Raw genomic sequence first — 20,933 nt, 5'->3', positions numbered from 1 at the left:
GACGACACGCGTGAGCGCTTTTTTCTTCTTCTTCCAAGAAGACCAAAAGGCCAAGGCAATATAGTCATCACCACTCATTTGTAAATGTTTATCTTAATGGTCAAAATGGCAATGCTTCACCAAAATATGTGCACTAAATTATTCTTTGAAAAAATAAATCTTAGATATTTTAAAATTGAATACAGAAGATTCCATACAAAGTGATTGTACGCTAAAATCAATTCCAAAGAGAAGCGAATTGAAGCGCTTTTAAGTTTAAAAGCACCACTAGGTCTGGGAGGATTTACATGTGTCCGTTAAAGGCCCAATTAGCCGACCACGGCAGAATGCCGGGCCGACAAAAGCCCAGCTAAATAAACTAAGAAACGGCATTTATCAGGCCCAATTAAAACAAAAAGAAGAAACAAATACGACGAAAGGCAAACGTCCTGCAGTGACCAGTGTAGCGACATGCAATTTTGTCGTTCTTCGCAGGTCAAATTTGCCTAGACAAGACAAGACAAGACAACTATAAATCGATAATCTGTGAAGGGTAGAATGTAAGTATAAAATTGTTGGCATTGACACAATTGAACTTAATTGTTAGTTCACCCATGACCAAGAGCTTGCTTCTTCTTAGGCTCGAATTTTTTGCACCAGAGAGGCTTGCCGTCGACCATGAACTTGGTTTGCTTTGCTCCACACAAGATCACCGCCGGTATATAAGATGCTGTAAATACCACCTTCCCAAACAACGGTGGCTCGCTGGCACTCGTCGGTTCCGGCGAGTGCACGTATACCTTTTCCACGCATGGACCAAATTTGCTGCTCACAACAAATTACAAATTAAAATGCTGCACTTGCCAATTAAAAATCAACCACACAAGGAAAATTATTCATCACTCGCAATTTATAGCGTCTCATATACATATATACATATATATATGTGTGTGTGTGTGTGTATAAAATGAACTATAAGAGTACTTAATTAATTACTTGGTGAAAAATGTGACGATTTGATTCTCAGCGAGAGGATATCCATTGGAAAATGTCAGGAACAAGCATCGATCTTCCTCGGGTGCCCTTTCCTTGAAAGGATTCCACTCCTTAGCACAAGGGTTCAGTCTGGTTCGAGCCGGTGGTCGATCATTTGCTTTGTTGGGAAACCGTGGCGAGCACCCTTCTCCAATATTAAGTCCTAGCCATTTTCTGGGGCCTGCAGCACGGGTTACAAGAGCAGTAGATGTGGGTGCGTCCATGTTAATTTGATCAAATATTATAACACATATATCAGAATAAGGAAATCAATTACGGGACTGACGACGGCTGTGTACTCAATTAAACTGGTCTGTGTTATGGAGAGAGAAGCTGTGGAAGGGATATTTTTGCCAGCGTATCATGTGAGAGACAAATGAGTACTACTCAGGACAAGTGAGTTTTGGAGTTGTGTTATGTTTTTTTTTTTTATATTGAAGGAGATTCGATCTGAAGCATTGTGTCGATTCACAAAAGGTAATGACTTTGTGTTTTTCACACGGACGCGGGTGCAAGTGCAACGGTTCCAGATTGCAGTTTTTTTTTTTTTTTTTTTTTTTTTAAATAATTAATTTGCTTGCATGCATTGTGATGTGTCCAACTCAAGCAGTCGTTTAAACACGCTGCTGCATATGTAACGACTTGTGTGCGCAATCGGATCTTTTGCCATTTTGGTAAATTTTTTGCGACGTCTCAGAGCCGCGGAGGTGACTGCACGCCATTCATCAACTCTACTCGTTAATCTAAAATTGTAGCCAGTTTTATTATTTTTCTTTACGAGAGGTTCACACAGGCCACCAACCATGGCAACATCCATGCACATTAATCAATAGGGTGAGGGTGGGTCTATTTGAACTCATCAATTTCTTCTCTAAATTTATTATTTAAATTAAAATTTTATTTTTAAAATATTTTTTGATAAAATTACTTAATTTATCCTACTTCTCTTTCTCTACCTATTACTCAATTTCACAATAAGTAATTCGAACGTTTATGTTTTAACATCAAATAAACATCAATTCTTGTTTCTTAACTTCTAAAAATCAGTTTCATAATGGCTATTACAAATTGGGAGATAAAATAAAAGAACGAATGTCAATCATTTTTATCAATTATATATGAAAAGCATGAAATTTTCTTTTTTATTCTTGAAACAACAAATCTAAGAGGGACAACAGGAATAGAATAGTAATAAGAATAAAGAAATAAAGTTTGAGTTAATAAGAAAAGAAAAGAATCAATAGCAAAAAAATGAAAATGAAATTTCAAGAAAGATAATGTATAACAGAGATAGAAAATACACATCTTAAAGTCAAAAGAGAAAATAAGTGAGGGTGATTTTGATATCTTAAAATTTTTAATTTTAATAATTAATATATCTTTTTAGGGGTGTGTGTGTTTTTGTTTCCACAAAGACAGCTACCGCTTTTCTTCTTTCGCAGTTAATAAGCTGGCTGTTGTTAATTTAAGGTTTAACTACAGAACACATCTAACGCACACTACTACACATTTTGTGACAAATTGGGTTTCATAATAATTTCAATTGATTGAGGTATGATCTAGGATAATGTAAAATAGGCAAAATTTTTGGTTTCCCTTTCATAAATGGACAGATTATTTTGACCTGATCTTGTGCGTGTAGTAAAAATTTGGCCGGAATTGAGGATCATGAATCATTTTCCATGATCGGCTCTTTCCTTTTATTTTTCATCTTTCCTTCTTCACCAATTAAAAACTCATGACTTGTATCTCAATTTAGATTTGATTCCCACTTTAATTTGTTAGAATATCAAATAAATAAATGTAGGACTTGCTTATTTTTGTTGTTGTGTGAAGTCTTAATTTTACTTTTTGTCAGATATTTTAAGAGTTTTAATTTGGTTGTTTGTTTTTTGTAATTAAAATCTGATTATAAGACATTTACTGATGAAAAATAAATAAAATTTCTAACTTTTATCTTAATAGGAAAATGTTTGAATAGAAAGTAATTTTTTTTCACTTCCAAAACTAACTCTGTCGAATATATTATTTTACCGTAAAACACCAAAATCATCAATTCTAACACTTTTGTTTTATCAATCTAGGAGTAGGAGACGACAATACTCTCTAATATTTAGAGCTGGTTGTAGTCGTTTGCCTTTACCATGGCAATATAACAATAGCTATTCTTTTCACATTTCTAATCTTCTAAACAATTATTTAATAATTATTATAATTATTATGGCCTATGTGACACACCAACCAATTGGTGCGAATTAGGTTCTAGCAAAAATTTAGTGAAAATACTTATAGTTTTTTTAATAAAGCAATTCTGAAAATAAATGAAATAAATTGAAAGGTAAAAATCGATAAGATAAAACAAGAGGGTTTAATATATGATTATTAGGGACGAAATTAGAGTTTTGAGTTCTTTATACGAAGGTGTTGAGTAATGTGGCGCAGTCCAAGATACCAAGCCTTGGATTTTCTTACTAGGCCCGAGTGTTAAGAGGAATCAATCCCAAAAATTTAAAAAAAAAAAAAATATATATATATATATATATATATATATAATAAACCCCAAAACGGTGTCGTTCGGTTAATTTGCCGTCACAAGTCACTAGTCACACCCAATATGGCCGTTCACCCAAGAAACCGTGACGCAAGTTCGCGACCGAGATAACACGACCGCTGACCTAAGAAACAGTGACGTAAGTTCGCAACCGAGATAATAAAATAACAGCATATTATAAATTTGAATCCACCGTCAATTTTTTCATCAGACGGCTACAATCCGGAAGTGACATCAGCCCTGGCTCTTGGTAGATATTTAATTTTTTACTTTGTTATTATTACATCCTCGACCTACTTGCACAACTGTCGTCACCCGCGGGTACCTTTATTAACTCTTTTGGAATTCGATTCCTTTCCGTCGAAGGAATTACTAGATCCAGATACTGAATGGATTGTGTTGTACTGTTGTTGCAATGACTTTAATTCCAGTCAGTCATGCGCACGCCACGTGGCCAACCTACCTGAGTGGAAATAGCAAATATTTGTCTGGCAAAGATAGCCCTCTCGGTTTATACTCTATAATCGTCGAGGAAGAAGTCAAATTGCTTTGCGCTTTGTGACGAGAGAGAGTTGAGAGGGACGATTGAAAATTCTCCCTCTTAAGCCTCGTATCTCAAAATTCGCTCTCTCAGCTTCGAAATCGTGAGTTTTTATATAATCTCTAATTGTTATCCTTCTAGTTAATTAAATCTCATTTTTTGATTCGTAAAGATTGTATCTTTTTGCTTGAAAATTAAGACTGATCGACCTAGATGTGTTAGATTCACGGCAGAATTCTTTCTCTCTCTCTCTCTCTCTGATTCTCTCAATAAACTTTTTGGCTATCTGTTGACATAATCTAGAGATTTTTTCTTTTTAATAAGGAAGTGGTGAACTGGTGATATGATAGACTGTTGCCTGCTTTTACTTTGTGAACTTGATTCCAATTTGGGATTTTTAATACGTGTTTTGCTGTTAGGGTTTCTGTTGATTTGTTGAATTGGGAATTTTTTTGATTAATTTTGTACTGTTGAACATTTACTGGGATGCTTAGTGTCTACCTTTAAGCTGAGCTTGTAGGCGTATGTCAATTATAAGTCATTTTGGAAACAAGAGACAAGTGAAACGCCTACAAAATTTTTATTATGATTTATTTATAGCAATTTTTTATACATTTTCATTGATCGGTATATAACTTAAATATCACGTCTATGGATTGGTGCAGTTAGTTTAAAGGTTAGAATTGTATCACATACTGAAGTGATTCAATCATGTTTGGTCGTACCCCAAGAAGAAGTAATAACACCAAGTATTATGAAATTCTTGGTGTTTCGAAAAGTGCTACTGAAGATGAACTTAAGAAGGCATATAGAAAAGCTGCTATGAAGAATCATCCCGACAAAGGTGGAGACCCTGAGAAGGTGATTTAGTGAAGCCCCCTTGGAATTTTTTTTTTTTCCATTTATACTCCACTTAGTTATTTTGGCAATCACACTGTTGTGTATATGCCACTGCATTGTTCTTGATGTCAGTATCACTATGGTCACTCAGATTGGCAAGAGTTGAAAGTGATCAGAAGATGTATGGTGGTTTAAGGTTTTGAAATATATGTGCCCTTTTTTTTTTTGTCATTTATCAGAAGGCTCTGAGATTTGTCATTTAGTTAAATGCATTTATACCCAAAGAACCTAACTAACTGATTAGAAATCTTATGCTATTCAAATAAAAATATGTAAGTGGACATACTAAGACTTATATTTGTGTTAGGTCTTCCAATGGTTCCCCTTTTTAGCTCTTATTATCTGTTGGTCTTCTGCATCAGTTCAAGGAGTTGGGTCAAGCTTATGAGGTTCTTTCTGATCCGGAGAAAAGAGATATTTATGATCAATATGGTGAAGATGCTCTTAAAGAAGGAATGGGAGGAGCTGGGGCAGCTCATAATCCATTTGATATATTTGAATCATTTTTTGGTGGAGGAACTTTTGGTGGTGAGACATCTAGCTGAGGCATTTTCTTCTATATTTTTGTATTTTCTTTTGAATCAGGATACTCATAAAAAATATTGTGATATTGTAGCTGGTGGTAGCTCAAGAGGTAGAAGGCGGAAGCAAGGTGAAGATGTTGTGCATACTCTGAAGGTCTCCTTGGAGGACTTGTACAATGGGACAACTAAGAAACTCTCTCTTTCAAGGAATGTTCTGTGCCCTAAATGCAAAGGGTGCGTCCTTCATTCCTGCTTATTTTTGTTAAGCTTGTTGCATTTTTATCTTACAGATCATCAGCTTGATTGGCAATAATTATTCACTTTTGTTTTAGTTTGTGCCTTCATATGAGACAAGGTAGATGTGCATAGCATGTCTTGGATGCAAAATATTCATCTGTATTTTATCACTCATTTGCTGCCAGTTTTAAGCTTGTTTTTGTTGCTTTTTCACTTTTTTCGAATGATCCCATATAATCGATGCACTTTAGTTTTATGGTGTACATTTATGGTGTTTTGCTTTGGATAATAATTGCTGGACCTGCAAAAATTGGTATTTGTGTTTACAAGTAACGGTTCACTCTGTTGTGCTGTTAAAAATATCTTGCCTGTCAATAAGTTGATCGTAGCATTATTCGCTAAAAAATCTCTGATTTTGGGCAATAAAGTTTCATAGGATGACTTAAAGAGTCTGTCTGTAATGTTCCCTCTTTAATAATGCCTTGCATAGTACTTTTATCTTTCATCTGTTACTGTTCTGGTAAACTATGACTTCAAGATTCTTAAAACTGTTGCTCAAATTGACACTTGAAACTTTCAAATCACTTAAAGGACTGTCATATTTTATCACAAAGTTGACTTTTTGTTTTTGCTTCCCTCCAAATATATATGTGTATATTTTTCAGGAAAGGTTCTAAAAGTGGGGCCTTGGGAAAATGTTATGGTTGCCAAGGTACTGGAATGAAAATCACAACAAGGCAGATTGGACTCGGCATGATTCAACAGATGCAACATGTCTGTCCTGAATGCAGAGGCGCAGGTACTTGATTATGACTTTTTTTGTTTCTGTTTTTTCTTTTCTTCTTCGGCTTGATAATATGCTTCATGCTGGAAATATCTTTTCTTGACGCAGGCGAGGTCATCAGTGAGAGAGACAAATGCCCACAGTGTAAAGCTAACAAGGTTACTCAGGAAAAGAAGGTGTTGGAGGTGCATGTTGAGAAAGGAATGCAGCATGGACAAAAAATAGCGTTTGAGGGACAAGCTGATGAAGCTGTAAGTTAAATGGGAATTAAAGTCGATTAAGCTATATGTTAAAATTCAAAAACAGAACATTTTTTTTTTGTGGGGGGTGGGGTGGGGTGTGTGTGAAGGAATAGATTACACATTTGGAATGGGGGCCCATGGTTATCCAAACTTCTGAGGTCTTGGTTTCTGAAGTGATGATGCTGGTTGTATATTTTTAATTGTAAAATTATTTGCACCTCCCTAAAACACTCCTAGGCAATGACTTTAGCTGAATTTATTTTATTTTATTATTATTATTTTATGTTGCCAATCATTTTGTTTGCAGCCTGATACCATCACAGGAGACATTGTCTTCATATTGCAATTGAAGGAGCATCCCAAGTTTAAGCGGAAGTTCGATGATCTTTATGTTGATCACACCCTCAGTTTGACTGAGGCTCTGTGTGGGTTTCAGTTTGCCTTAACCCATCTTGATGGGAGGCAGCTACTGATCAAATCAAATCCTGGGGAGATCATTAAGCCTGGTATTTATTTTGACAATTTTACTTCCGTGAATTTGTACCTTCATGAATACTGCTTTCTTTGGTTAATGTAATGTTATAAATACAGGTCAATACAAAGCAATCAACGATGAGGGAATGCCGCATCACCAAAGGCCCTTTATGAAAGGCAGGCTTTACATTCAATTCAATGTAGAATTTCCGGAATGTGGAATCCTTTCTCCTGATCAGTGCCGGACTTTAGAGAGTGTACTACCTCCGAGGCCAGGCAAGAACCTGTCTGACATGGAGCTGGATGATTGTGAGGAGGTCACCATGCATGATGTTAACATTGATGAAGAGATGAGGCGTAAACGGTATCAACAGCAGCAAGAGGCATATGATGAAGATGATGAACCAGCAATGCCAAGAGTCCAGTGTGCTCAGCAATGAGGCAAATTCAATTTTGCCTTTCCTGGTCCCCTTGCCTATCAGAGGCAATGAGCATTTTCAATTTGGCATCTAGTATGTTTTTTTTACCGCTGCATGATTTTTGTGCTAATTAATATTATAAGCAAGCAGTAGCAGTTATTTACCAGGCAGAAGGTGGATAGTATTTATATACACACACATATGCATATGTATATGCAGCAGCGGATCAGATGCTTATGTCATTTAAATTGGATTTTTTGATGTATTGGATAAATTCAGATGCTTGTTGCTTGATAATATGCTTGTAATATCTCACACCACCTCTCATTGACTAGATGACACTCAGTTTAATTAGTACTAGGATCATTTGGGCTTCATAATAGAGTTCCATTTTATTTGACACGCATGTTGAGTAAGTGCTGATTAAAATTCACGAATTGGGTTTGAGAAGGACGCTCAAGCTCAAAGGACGAGCCATTAAAATAAGTGATAAAGAGTAACTCTAGAAATAAATAGGACCAAGTGAAAATCATGAAAGGAAAAAGAAAAAGGACGAGGCGATTGTTTTCTTAATCAAAATGAATCGTCGCAAAGATTATTGAGAAGAAGAGGGGGGGGGGGGGGGGGGGGGGGGGGGAGGGGAGGAGGGAGCAAAAGATGCGGGGTCGCGTAGAGGTAGAAGCGATTTGCAATGCTATTTTCCCTTCCTTTCCTTTTGGGCGAATTGCGTGGGATATGCCTGTTTTCCCTCAAAATACCTAAAATATACCTCTATATATTAAAATTGCTAGCTTTACACATATATACTTAAAAAGATCAGGGAAAATATAAAAATAACCTTAATAAAAATACTCGACTTATTTAATATACTTACTCGACTCATTTAATATTCTTACTCGACTTCTTACCGGACCATATACTCGACTTAGTTAATATGCTTACTCGACTTATTTAATATTCTTACTCGACTTCTTACCCGATCATATACTCGATTTATTTAATATGCTTACTCGACTCATTTAATATTCTTACTCGACTTCTTACCCGACCATATACTCGACTCATTTAATATTCTTACTCGACTTCTTACCCGACCATATACTCAGCTTATTTAATATGCTTACTCGACTCATTTAATATGCTTATTCGACTTCTTACCGGACCATATACTCGACTTAGTTAATATGCTTACTCGACTTATTTAATATTTTTACTCGACTTCTTACTTGACTATATACTCGACTTATTTAATATGCTTATTCGACTCATTTACTATTCTTACTCGACTTCTTACTTGACCATATACTCGACTTATTTAATATGCTTACTCGACTCATTTACTATTCTTACTTGACTTCTTACCCGACCATATACTCGACTTAGTTAATATTCTTATTCGACTCATTTAATATTCTTACTCGACTTCTTACCCGACCATATACTCGACTTCTTACCCGACCATATACTCGACTTCTTTAATATGCTTACTCGACTCATTTAATTTTCTTACTCGACTTCTTACCGGACCATATACTCGACTTATTTAATATGCTTACTCGACTCATTTAATATTCTTACTTGACTTCTTACCCGACCATATACTCGACTTACTTATCTCTAATTCTTACTCGACTAAATTCTCGATTTACCCGACTTCGTACCCGACTTCTTCCTGCACTGATTCTTCAATCACTCATAACTTAAATGTATTCTTAAATCCCTACATTGAAATAGTGTATGTGTGCAAGCACAAAAAATGAATAATATACTACTAAAATTCATAATTCATTAGAAAGTACACTTATAAGAAAAATAGAGAATGGTGAGAGAAACCCAAAAAAGAGAAGCAATGGGAGAAGAGAGATGTGAATTCTTAGTTTTTTTAAGGTTATTTTTGACTTGTCCTATCTTCATAAGGTATATGTATGTAATAGGGTATAAATTTGGCATTTAAGGGTAAATTGAGGATATTTAAATAAAAAACCCCTTCCTTTTGGTTATGTCGATTAATTGTTTACTTGACGGCAGGTGGTAGCGGCGGATAGGGTTATTCTCAGATCATATGCAGCAAAGTACTTCCACTGTCCAGTAAATTCCATTCCATCATCCGTCATTGTTGGGTGAAAGCTGTCTAAATGTTGTGTTTCTGCCGCCACCTTGTAGGCTAAGCCCGAGCCAAAACCACATATTGGTGGGTATTGGATTGGATGGACAATGGACACTAATTGACTCAGGATAATGCAAATGGGACACGCAGACGCACACACAATAACCTAATTCAATTTATGGGTATGACCCTACTAATTAACATTTAACAAAGTCGAGCATTGTTTTTATTAATCATTAATTATTTACGACTTTAATTGAATGGACTTGTAACCATCCGATATATCCATTGTTATGAGATGTGACAAACCAAAATTAATGCTAGCCCTCCCTTGAATTGAAGCTGTTTATATATATATATATATAGGAACACGACTATAGGAGGATAGGACATATGACTAGAAGTCTAGAAGCATATATATTACATAACCAAAAGCTTGTACCTTCGTTCTATTGACAGTAAAATGTCAATCGCGTCCCTAATTATTCAATTACGTAATTACCAGGAAATTAAAGCGTGGAGACGCACTCTTTTCATAGAAAGTAACATCAATTAACTGCTTGCTAGCCTAGCTTCAGACGTCGTGACCTCTCTTTCTGCTGATTAATTAATAATTATCACCCGTACCAGTACCAGTAGTACTCTTAACTTACAAAATATTTCAAAGGATCCACTTATGTTCCAATTTTCAGATTAAATTAATGATTTTCAAATTTACAAAGTAAGAACACACACCCACACATGCGTACTTTAAAAAAAATTTTAGACGTAGATATAATCTCCAAATAACAGCACCATGACATCATTACTCATTAGGGGGTGTAGTAATATATTGATTTCAATCATGTATCACTGGCATTTAGCTAATGTAAGCCGAATCTCTGCTGGATGGACATGGATGGGAGTTTGTCATTTCACTCTTATCGATTAACAATAGTGACAATTCTTGCTATAATTTCGAGATTAGGATAGTTCATACTAGCATTTAGCTGATATTATATCTGATCCTTTAATGTTGATTAGACCACGTATGATTGAAGATGACTATGCCAATTGGGTAGTTTAATTTAGACATGATAATTAATGTTGGGCAACTACTCTTTGTTATGACTTGAAATTATGTATATTATTATATCTCCAATAGGTCGATCGTGAAATAATTAAAACCCAGGTTTTTATTAATTAATTAATCACGGTATGTTAATTGAATGTAAGTAAACATTGATTTGGATGGAATTTTCCTGAATTCATAGAGTACCCTGTATCCATAAATGCATACATAAATTAGTGAAGATATGAAGATAAAATAAAATAAAGTGATGATAGATTTTATTACACCGAAATATTTGGAAGGTTAGATATGGGATGGCCCAGAGTTAATTAAGTCAATAAATTGTGGGATTATGATGGACTTATGATGATGAAAATGTTTTTAAATTGAAAAGGGCAAAAAGGAGAAGGGCGACTGGCAACTGGCAACTGGCGGTACTGGGACTGGGGTGGCAGTGCATGTTTTGATCACAGTCAGTCAGTACTCAGTACTTACTACTCGGTAGTAAGAATGTAAGCTTAGTTAGTTCCCAAGAAGGACGTCGAGAGAGGGGTAGGCGCTGGCCGGCGTTGCGTTGACAAAGTGGAGAGGCTCAGTACTCAGTACTTACCCCTCCCAGTATTTGGGTGAATAGAGACAAATGCTTGATAGGGTAATTATGGGGACTCTTCAACAAAACTGGAAACCTGATCATGCATGCCCTAGTCCCTGCTGCCTGCTAGGACCACTGCCTCTAGCTTATCATTGATGATCCCTTATCCCCTGTAGCTGTCGGCTGTATCTACTGACAAATTGAAATGAGCCCTCGCTTTATTAATACCATAGCTCCGGAACCAGATTTCTTTTCATCTATCCCTCAATTTCTAATTTAACAGTTAACCCTACTCTATTATTAATTGCAGCAAACACACACAGATGGCACTAATCAATCACTCCCTATATTTCAAACAAACTATGAAAACCTATTATTGTTTGTTTCTTTCACTTTATTATTGTATTGTAAAAATACCTAGCTCTCTTCAATTCTATCTTATTAGCACACATTTTTTTATATATTAATTTTTAGGGATATTCATATTATCTCCGGATCATTTCAAGAATATCAAATATGCAAGTAGCTAGCCACCATAAATTTTTAATAATATCTCAAAATCACCTTAAACTTTAGTTTTCCGTTAACTCCATCAACTATCCTTAAAAAAATTTTAGTTTTCCGTTAAAAAAATCCAACATATAAGACTATTTTACTCTTGGAGCCTCCCATAGTACTACTGTTTCTACCTTCTAGATGGATTCAAGGGCAAAATATTCTTTTATATTAGATTCTTTAATGGTGGTTAATGGAGTGAATGGAAAAGTGTTGTTTGATATAAAATTAAAACTTGAAGTGAGTAGTCAAGTCTAGTGGTTAGAACCCTAACCTTACAATTGTGAGGTCATGGGTTCGAGCCCTTAATTTCCTTTCTCAATTTGAATGAAGACAATATTCTCCTATATGAGTGGAGTAGACGTCTATCGAATATTAGAGAGGGTTCAAATCGGGGCGGTGCTTCATAAGAATTGATGTGTAAACTAGTCCCAATAATAGTCTAATTTGTAAATATTAGTTGTAATCTCATATAATATAAGTTGTATTCTTAAACAATAGGTAGTGGTTAATCGCATTTTCGACATTCTTGAAGTGGTTGGAGGATAATTTCCCTTATTTTTAACTCATCTAACAAAATTAGATAACCGGCCGAAATTAATATAAAAATACTTATATATGCATGTCAACATTGGATAATCAAAGTCTTAAAAACAGGGAAAAAAATTTAAAAAAAAACACAATTCCATTCTTAAAACCTAATTACATGGCTTTATATTATATTCCGATCAGCTTTTGACGTTCAATTTAGTTTCTGTTGATTCTTGCCGTAGATCAAGTCCAAAATTTGTAATCTTCAAGGATGTAAGCACTAACAATGCAATCAAATTCTAATTCGAACCAGAAAGCAAACAAGATACAGTCTACTGTCAAAGACAGAAAGAGATTAACTTAAAAACGAATGTGAACTGTCAAAGATAAGATATATATATATATATATAGTGTGTGTGTGTGTGTGTGTGTGTGTTTGTGTATAACCCTCATTTAATTTAATCTCTGTTAATACAATACAGGCTGTAATTTAAATTGTTTAAAGAGAAAATTCTAAGGAGCAAGCAAGGGAACTGGAAATGGACTGCTTGCCCAGCTAGTTGACTCGATTGGCTATAAAATCTGGCAAATAAGCTAACAATGGACCTACTGCATGTGCATCATGTGTGTGTCTGATTGTGATGTATATTATTAAAAGCAACAATGTCCGCTATTTCTTGAATCTTCTTGTTCTTATACTCGTTGTAACATTCAACAAAATGACGATTTAGTAGATTTTATTATTCTTGACGAATGAAAATATATACGTTTATATTTGCTGTATATAAGATAATGACATATACAGTACACTGTATGAAATATATAGAGAATCGAAATTAGTTAATATTTTGTTTCATGTGTCTGTGTGTTGCATCAATTGTCTTCTTTCTCTAGTTTCAGAACCCACATGGTTCATTTTTAGTGGCTGCCCGCTTGAGATCAGTTTATTAATTTTGAAGCTCTATTAATATGACTATTGTTATGTCTGGTGATCCCATTAGTCAGATTTTAATTGGTACATTTGCAATTTATATATATAACTTTTTATTAAACCCTAATGTGTAACGTGTGGCGCGGTTCTATGAACTCATCGCAGAACTCAGCGCATGGAAAATGAATTGTATAAAATTTGAAAATTTTTTATATCAACATAAGAGACAAAATCGATCCCAAAGCAGAGGCCAGATCAGTATTGATTCAAATATAATTTGTTCAAGTTGAAGATGACACATCAACAAGCAAAAGATACTTTGATTTTCGGGTAATAATTGAATTGATAAATAAAATTAAATGGAAGAGATCAAAGTTAAAAATAATAATATAGAATTCATGAATGCAAAAATTCAACAAGGTCGCCCTTGAGAAGCAACCATGTGAAATCGGTGGTGTTTTGATGGGATGGCCTAACCATCATCGGTTAGTTATTTCAACCAAAGAAGAAATTAGGAATATTGATTATATACATGTAATTTAACACAAGGCAACAGTGCATATTGACAGAAGAAGAAACCAAATCCATTTACAAATTAGTCAATACAAGTAACAAACGAATGAGTGAAGGATGGATGGCTCTCAAAGAAAATTAATTAAGCAATATTTTATTTTTCCACATGGGTAACAAATTAGCTGACCTGTCTAGTAATAGTACCCTCTTGGGTCATATATATGTATGGACGGAACCCCAACCTCCCCAAGCTTCTTTAATATAATCAATCGTATTGCTTTTTCATTTCTTTCCTTTTTTTTTTTTTCCTTTTTCTTTTTTAAAGAAAAATAAATAAATCATTTGCTTTAAATATAGAGGAATAAAATTAGCAAATCATAACGAAGCATAAATAACAACCCCTATAATATTTTTGGTGCCAAGCCAATCAACCAGATACATACAATCAAACTGCACACATATTCTTGTTTAGCTAGCAGTGAAGCTAAAGCTTAGCGGTGGTTGTCAGTTGTGATGGCAAAAAATATCAACAACATAAACGAAAATGCTTCTCTAGACATTTTGCGGAGCTCATCCAATTCTGCGGCCGGGGGTGCAGCCAGTAGTAGTTCCTCCAGTTCATGTTCAGAGAGTCCAACCAAGAAGCCGTCAAATAATATTAATATTAATTGCCGTAGAGAGAAGAAGAAAGCCCAAAATGGCAAGCATCGGACCTGCAGTAGTACCGGCTGCTGCTATAGAGGAGTACGTATGCGTAGTTGGGGCAAATGGGTTTCTGAAATTCGCGAGCCCAGAAAAAAATCAAGAATATGGCTTGGTACTTACCCTATTCCTGAAATGGCGGCTCGAGCTCATGATGTTGCCGCTTTAGCCATCAAAGGCCGCTCCGCTTTCCTCAATTTCCCACTACTCGCTCATCAACTTCCAAGTCCCCTCTCCAAATCTCCCAAGGACATTCAAGCCGCCGCTGCCGAGGCCGCAGCCGCATTTCAAGCCGAGCCCGATCCCCTGCAGCTTCCCCATGTTCGTGTACTCTCTTCTTCGTCAAACTCAAACACTACTACTGGTACCACCAGTTTATTATCATCGGATAGTACCAACGTGAACACGCAAGAATTGACAAGCTCTCCTAATGATTCCCTTCATCTTCATCATCGGGACGATGACGATGCTTTCTTTGACCTCCCTGATCTCTTCATCAATGGCTCTGATCATCTAGGTGGTGGCTTTTGCAGCTACTTATCGACGTCAGTCGACACTGGGTTCAGGCTCGAGGAGCCATTCTTGTGGGAGTATCAGTAGAATAATTTCTTACAGTTTTATTTTTTTTTCTTTTTTCACTCTTTCTTTCTTACAAGAAGTGCTTTGACATTCACTGTGACTGACATGTCTTGTTTAAAATTTGGAGTCCTCAATTTCCAAAGCCTTTTCTTCTTTGACTCCGCTGTAACATCATATTTGAGCACAATCACAAATGCAGGACCATTATTTGCTATTTTGCTTGTGGGGGGTTTTGTTTTGCGAAACTTATGAAAATGGCTCAAAATTAGGTTTCATTCATAAAATTGTTTAATTTAAACTTTTCTTGCTTCTGCATGTAAGATGTTCTTATTCACTGCGGTAGATTGGTGACGTCGATCGCAGTTAACAGATGCAGTTGGTTTGTGATTATTTTTATGAAATAAGCTAAAATATTTGGTCCCTCTTATTATTATTATTATTATTATTACGATGTTAATCTCACAAATATATTTTCGTGGATTTTGTGCAATTGACTTAAAAGTTTATCATCTTGCTAAATCTAGATAATTAGATAGCTCATTTTACTGGAACTTTAATATGATTTTGACCGTTAAAGTCTAAAGCATACCCCATATATATATTTCAATATTTGGTGGGTATAAAGAGACTGAAAGGATGAAACGCATATCATGTATAATGGCTTTACCAGAAGCTCTTTCACTTTTATTGTAGCTACCACATTATAGATAATGGCAGTGGAATATTTTTTAGGCAACATGCATCACTTTCTCTAGCATACATGATTGGGCAAAGAAATTAATTTGGATTCCCAAGCTGTGTGGACAGACATGTAGGTGCTCAAAAGAAGGTGACTACAGCATAATAATCAAACTAAAGTTGTTTTGAAACGTTTTAAAATATCTATGTTTTTTTTTTCCTCTCTCTCCCTGAGTGTGCTATATAGCAAAGCAAAGGCCCCTATAGACTCTGGAGTCTGCATTAGTGGCAAGTGACTTCAGCGTCATCATCTCCTTTTTATAATCTTTTTCTTCGTCGTTGTGGCCACACTTCATTTAGTTATTGGCCTAAAATATTTTGGAACAGACAAAAGATAAGCTCCTGCTGCTCCCTGGACAGATTTTGCTACGATTAACAAGTAATATATATTTTTAGCCACCAAAAATACCTAATCATTTTGGTTAATTTTTTGTATTATATATCGTAGCCATGTCTTTTACCAACGTTTAATTTTATGCAACTTGTTATAGAATATGTGACAAAAGAAGAGACAAGGGATGAGAATTGATTTTGGAATCTTATTAAAAATGTGCGTAACAATTCATCAATTTTTTTTCTTTTTTTTAACAAAATGAAATTTTTTTTAAGGAAAATTATCAGTCATATACCCTTAAATGACACTTGTATCAAACGTGCTACAACATTTTTTAAGTGTATCACTCGTATACCCTAAGTTGACAAAACACTTCTGACGTCCATCAATCTGTTAACTTCCGTTAGAAAGTTAACAAAATTATGGCAAATTGATTATTTCGCCCTTGAAACTCAAAATGAGGTAAAAATATAAATTTACCCCAAAAATTAACGTAAATTTTCAATACATAATTTTTTTTATTTTGTTATTAACAATACATTTTATTAAAAAAATATGAATTATTATATTATTAACAATTATCCATAAAAAAATATCCATATTATACCATAAAAAATTATTAACAATATTTTATTTACAATTATATATATTATACCATAAAAAATTTCAGTTGGAGCTTGAAGGAGTAGATTTTCAAAAATTTAGGTTAAAATTTGGAGGAATAGATTCGGTTGTAAAGTAGCTTTTTTTTAGCAATTATTTTATAAATGAGATGAAATGTCATTTTTATCAATATATATCATATGACATGTCATTTTTTACTAGGTAAATGGGATGACATGTCATTTTTTAAAAAGACTAGATTACTCTTATAATGTCAACGCTTGCAAACGGCAGTTAAGGGATTGGTGAACGACAGAAGTGTTTTATCAAATTAGGATATACAAGTGATATACTTGAAAAGTGTTGTAGCACGTTTGATACTGGTGTCATTTAAGGGTATATGACTGATAATTTCTTTTTTTTATTATTACATGAGACTATTGTTCAAGAGTACAACTCATATTACATGAGATTACAACTGATATTTACAAATCAGACTATTACTGGGATTAGTTTACATCAATTCTTATGAAACACGCCCAGATTTTTACCCTCTCTAATATTCGAGGGACGTTTACTCCACTCACATTTTGAAAGGGAGAATACTGCCTTAACTCAAATTAATATTTACAAATCAGACCAAAATGAAAGTTAAATCACTTGAAAATGACACTCATTACATAGTGTGTAATCCTTAAACATGTATATTACTTGTCACGTTAGAAACATCTAGAGGCTGCATAAACTTAGGGTTTCATGGAGTTGTGCTTTATATATATGTGCAATCATTATGTTCTTGGTACCCTTGTTTTTCCCCTTAATGCTAACACGTGGTAAAATTCACATACTGAGTTCAAGATTACAATTTCATATAAAGTTGAATATTTTGCCACCATTATCGTTCAGGCTGAGCCAAAACAAACCTTGAGTGATGCGTCAGTAATTAAGAAATACGGAAAAGATTTGTTCATCGCAACTTGTGAATTCAGGCATATACAATACTAATAATAATTTTCTTTTATTGATCATTAATGTTTTCATATTAATAATAACAATAATATTTTCGTAATTGCATGTGATAATATACAACTGGACAACTTGGGTTATTAAAATTTCTGAATGATTGGTGCATGATCTTTGACGATTTCTTGCTCACGAGTCCTCCTTTTTTTCTTTTTCTTTTTTTTTTTGGGGGGGGAGCATTAAAAACTTTTAAACAAGAATGAAAACTTTTAAACCAAAATCTCTGTCTTAAGACATGATACGAATGAAACATGTAACATGAGGGGATCATGACTGGCCGAAGACTGGAAGAATCGAATGATGATCAGAGAAGTATTGATAGGCCAACTAATGATTAATATATTGATTTGAGTTTAAGCTTGCTGGTTTAAAATATTGATTAATTAGTTAAATACGACCTTAATGACCATATATAGTTATAACTTTGGTTCGAACAAAGAACAATGAGCTACAAGTGGTAAAAAGAGCAAAGAATCCGACTTTTGTTTTCCTTTTAAGTTGGAAAGAGGATGCATCAAATGCTTTTTTTTTTTTAAAACCAAATCATGAGATACTTGTATGCTTTTGATGCATGTGTCTCCTTACTTGCATTCTACAAAGCAAGAAATAAAGTGTTTTGATTATAATTAGTTAATATGAATTATGGTCAATATGATCTCTTACTGTAATAAACGTACAAACAAATGAAAATCATCATAAAACCCCACATGCAAATCAAAATGACTTGGAGTGTTTCAAAAACAAAATAAAGAGAAATCATAAAAAATGTCTTGACAAAAACAATGTAAAATTGAATTTACGAATATCTCAAGATCTTTTCTTTATTTGTTTCTACTTAGATGATCAGTGGACCATTAATAGTTTATACGCTTGCAAACTTATATGTATCAACTGATATAACGAAGATATCTGTCTTCACCCAATGGATCTAACAATTACAAGCACAATATATAATTACTTAGCGTACATTCTGCCTCTGATTTTGGTAGCAAATCTTATATATTAATTAATTTTTCGAGATCTCAACTACCAATAGATCAAAAGTAATAACTCTGAGCTCAAATGAGCAGGCAATTGAAACAAAGAATGACAAATGATTTTATTTAAGATCTTGCTTGATAATTAGAGCGATAATCTTACAGGCCCCCCCCCCCCCCCCCCCCCCAACCCCCCAAAATTGACATGATTTTCTTTAATGTACTTCATTAATACATAATCCGGAATATATATAAAAAGTTTGGTTTTTATTTTTTAAAATTTTAAGAAGGACTATGTAATTAAAAAGAAAAAAGAAAAAAGGTTAGGCAATATAAACAATCCCAGTTTGCTATATGTGAAAGAAAGAGCATGTGCTAAGAAGTGTCTGAGAGTACACAGGCTGGATTACTGGAGAAAGATTTATATGCAAGAGCCAAAAAGCCTTTCACCAAAAATGAAAAACAAACGAACAAACAACAATATGTTATTTTATTTTCAAAAGTATTCATCTTAGTTGCAAGGAAAGATGCCACTAAATGCAAGGCTGATGATGAGACGGCAGATTCAAACGAAGGGGTCAAGGAATCCAAAGTTTTTCAACTTTTATGGGGAAAAAAAAATTTGAAAAGATTAGGGCAAAAACATGACACTGAGGACTAATAATCGAGCCCATGGCATGTTCAAAGTTCAACTTAAAATTCTTTACACAATAATAACTATAAAAAAGAGAAAAAAAAAAAAAAAGAACAAGCAAACGTAAACATTTCTCACTTATTGGGTTCTCCTTTGCATTAGATGAGTATTAGAATCACTTGTCGTTGCATCCCTCTGAGAAATTCATCTCGTTTGGGACTGAATACAGTTGACAGCAAAGGGCTGCTCTCTACTCTTTTGGGCAATTGAATCATAAGTGGGGCGCTATCGGCACCCCTCCAAAGTGCTAACATATTTACGATTTTAACCTTACTTAAAATTACATAATGAGACGCAAATGTATTTCTATTTATTTAAAGAATGGTGCTATTGGCACACCATTACTTTCCTTACAAAAACTTCTTTTTCTTGCCGCACCCCAAAATTAATTGATGAATGCAGCGTAATTTTGAAACCCCAGTTTATTTTATGAAATTAACCTCATTACATAATGATACGCAAATGTAGTTCTATTTATTTAAAAACACTTTACGGACGCCCCAGGCCCATATTGTTAACTTTGTTTTCAATTTAGACACCTTTAACAGTTTCATATTTCTTTGAGATGACCAACAGATATTCTACTAAATTTAATTGACAATGAACAATTTGGTTCCAACAATATTGAGGGATTATGAACTATCCCGACGCAATTGAATATATATTATTTTCTGGTAAATAATATATATATAGAAGGGTGGGCACGGGCGGGGTTGAGTCGGGTTGAATAGCAATCCCACATATAGAACGGGGTTGAAAAAATTTAACCCAACCCAACTCATTATATATTTCAACTCGACCCGACCCAACCTGCATTTTTGCGGGTTGGATTGGTTGGGTTGGGCTTTGAAAAAATCTATTTTTTTTTTATCTAAACAAAAATAAACTAATTAATTGAAAAAAAAACACAAATATTAAAATTCCTACAACAAATCTAACATTTCAAAGTTCAACAATCAAATTATTAGTACATAATTAATGGAAACATAAATTATTAGTACATAAATTTAAAGTCTTGTTTAATACAAAATATTAAATATCAAAATTTATATAATAATAATACACACACATACATATACATACACGGGTTGGCGGGTTGGGTTAGGTTAAAAATTTTCAACCCAACCCAACCCGCAAAAAAATCATATGGGTTGGTGCCCACGCCTAATATATACACATGTTTAAAACTATTTTCTCTACTAATTTACTTTCTTATGCAAGAGGCAAGACTACAAATGACAAAGTATTATATATTTGCCAATTCTTTAGAAATTACTCATAAGATGAATCAAGAATTGGCAAAAGAAAAACACAGGT

General features: G+C 34.3%; 3 protein-coding genes across 3 annotated transcripts; 2 read left to right on the top strand and 1 right to left on the bottom strand.

Moving 5' to 3' along the window:
* Positions 1–190: 190 nt before the first annotated feature.
* On the bottom strand, positions 191–1,505 carry LOC127901047 (uncharacterized). The gene is made up of 2 exons (XM_052436914.1): positions 976–1,505; positions 191–804 (listed from the first exon to the last, which is right to left on the bottom strand). The coding sequence occupies exons 1-2, from the start codon at positions 1,236–1,238 to the stop codon at positions 588–590; spliced, it is 480 nt and encodes a 159-aa protein (XP_052292874.1). The 5' UTR covers positions 1,239–1,505; the 3' UTR covers positions 191–587.
* A 2,536-nt stretch (positions 1,506–4,041) lies between these two features.
* LOC102611703 (chaperone protein dnaJ A6) lies at positions 4,042–7,983 on the top strand. Its single transcript, XM_006464396.4, has 8 exons — positions 4,042–4,209; positions 4,772–4,967; positions 5,369–5,534; positions 5,623–5,764; positions 6,433–6,566; positions 6,660–6,802; positions 7,101–7,299; positions 7,385–7,983. Exons 2-8 carry the CDS (start codon positions 4,818–4,820, stop codon positions 7,705–7,707), a joined length of 1,257 nt encoding a protein of 418 aa, XP_006464459.2. The 5' UTR covers positions 4,042–4,209; positions 4,772–4,817; the 3' UTR covers positions 7,708–7,983.
* A 6,108-nt stretch (positions 7,984–14,091) lies between these two features.
* Positions 14,092–15,461, top strand: LOC102611994 (ethylene-responsive transcription factor ERF039). The gene has a single exon (XM_006464397.4). It carries the CDS (start codon positions 14,480–14,482, stop codon positions 15,266–15,268), a length of 789 nt encoding a protein of 262 aa, XP_006464460.1. The 5' UTR covers positions 14,092–14,479; the 3' UTR covers positions 15,269–15,461.
* The last annotated feature ends 5,472 nt before the right edge of the window (positions 15,462–20,933 follow it).

This window comes from Citrus sinensis, chromosome 3, assembly GCF_022201045.2.
Source record: "Citrus sinensis cultivar Valencia sweet orange chromosome 3, DVS_A1.0, whole genome shotgun sequence".
Taxonomy (NCBI): Eukaryota; Viridiplantae; Streptophyta; class Magnoliopsida; order Sapindales; family Rutaceae; genus Citrus; species Citrus sinensis.
This window is presented reverse-complemented; position numbering and strand designations above follow the sequence as displayed.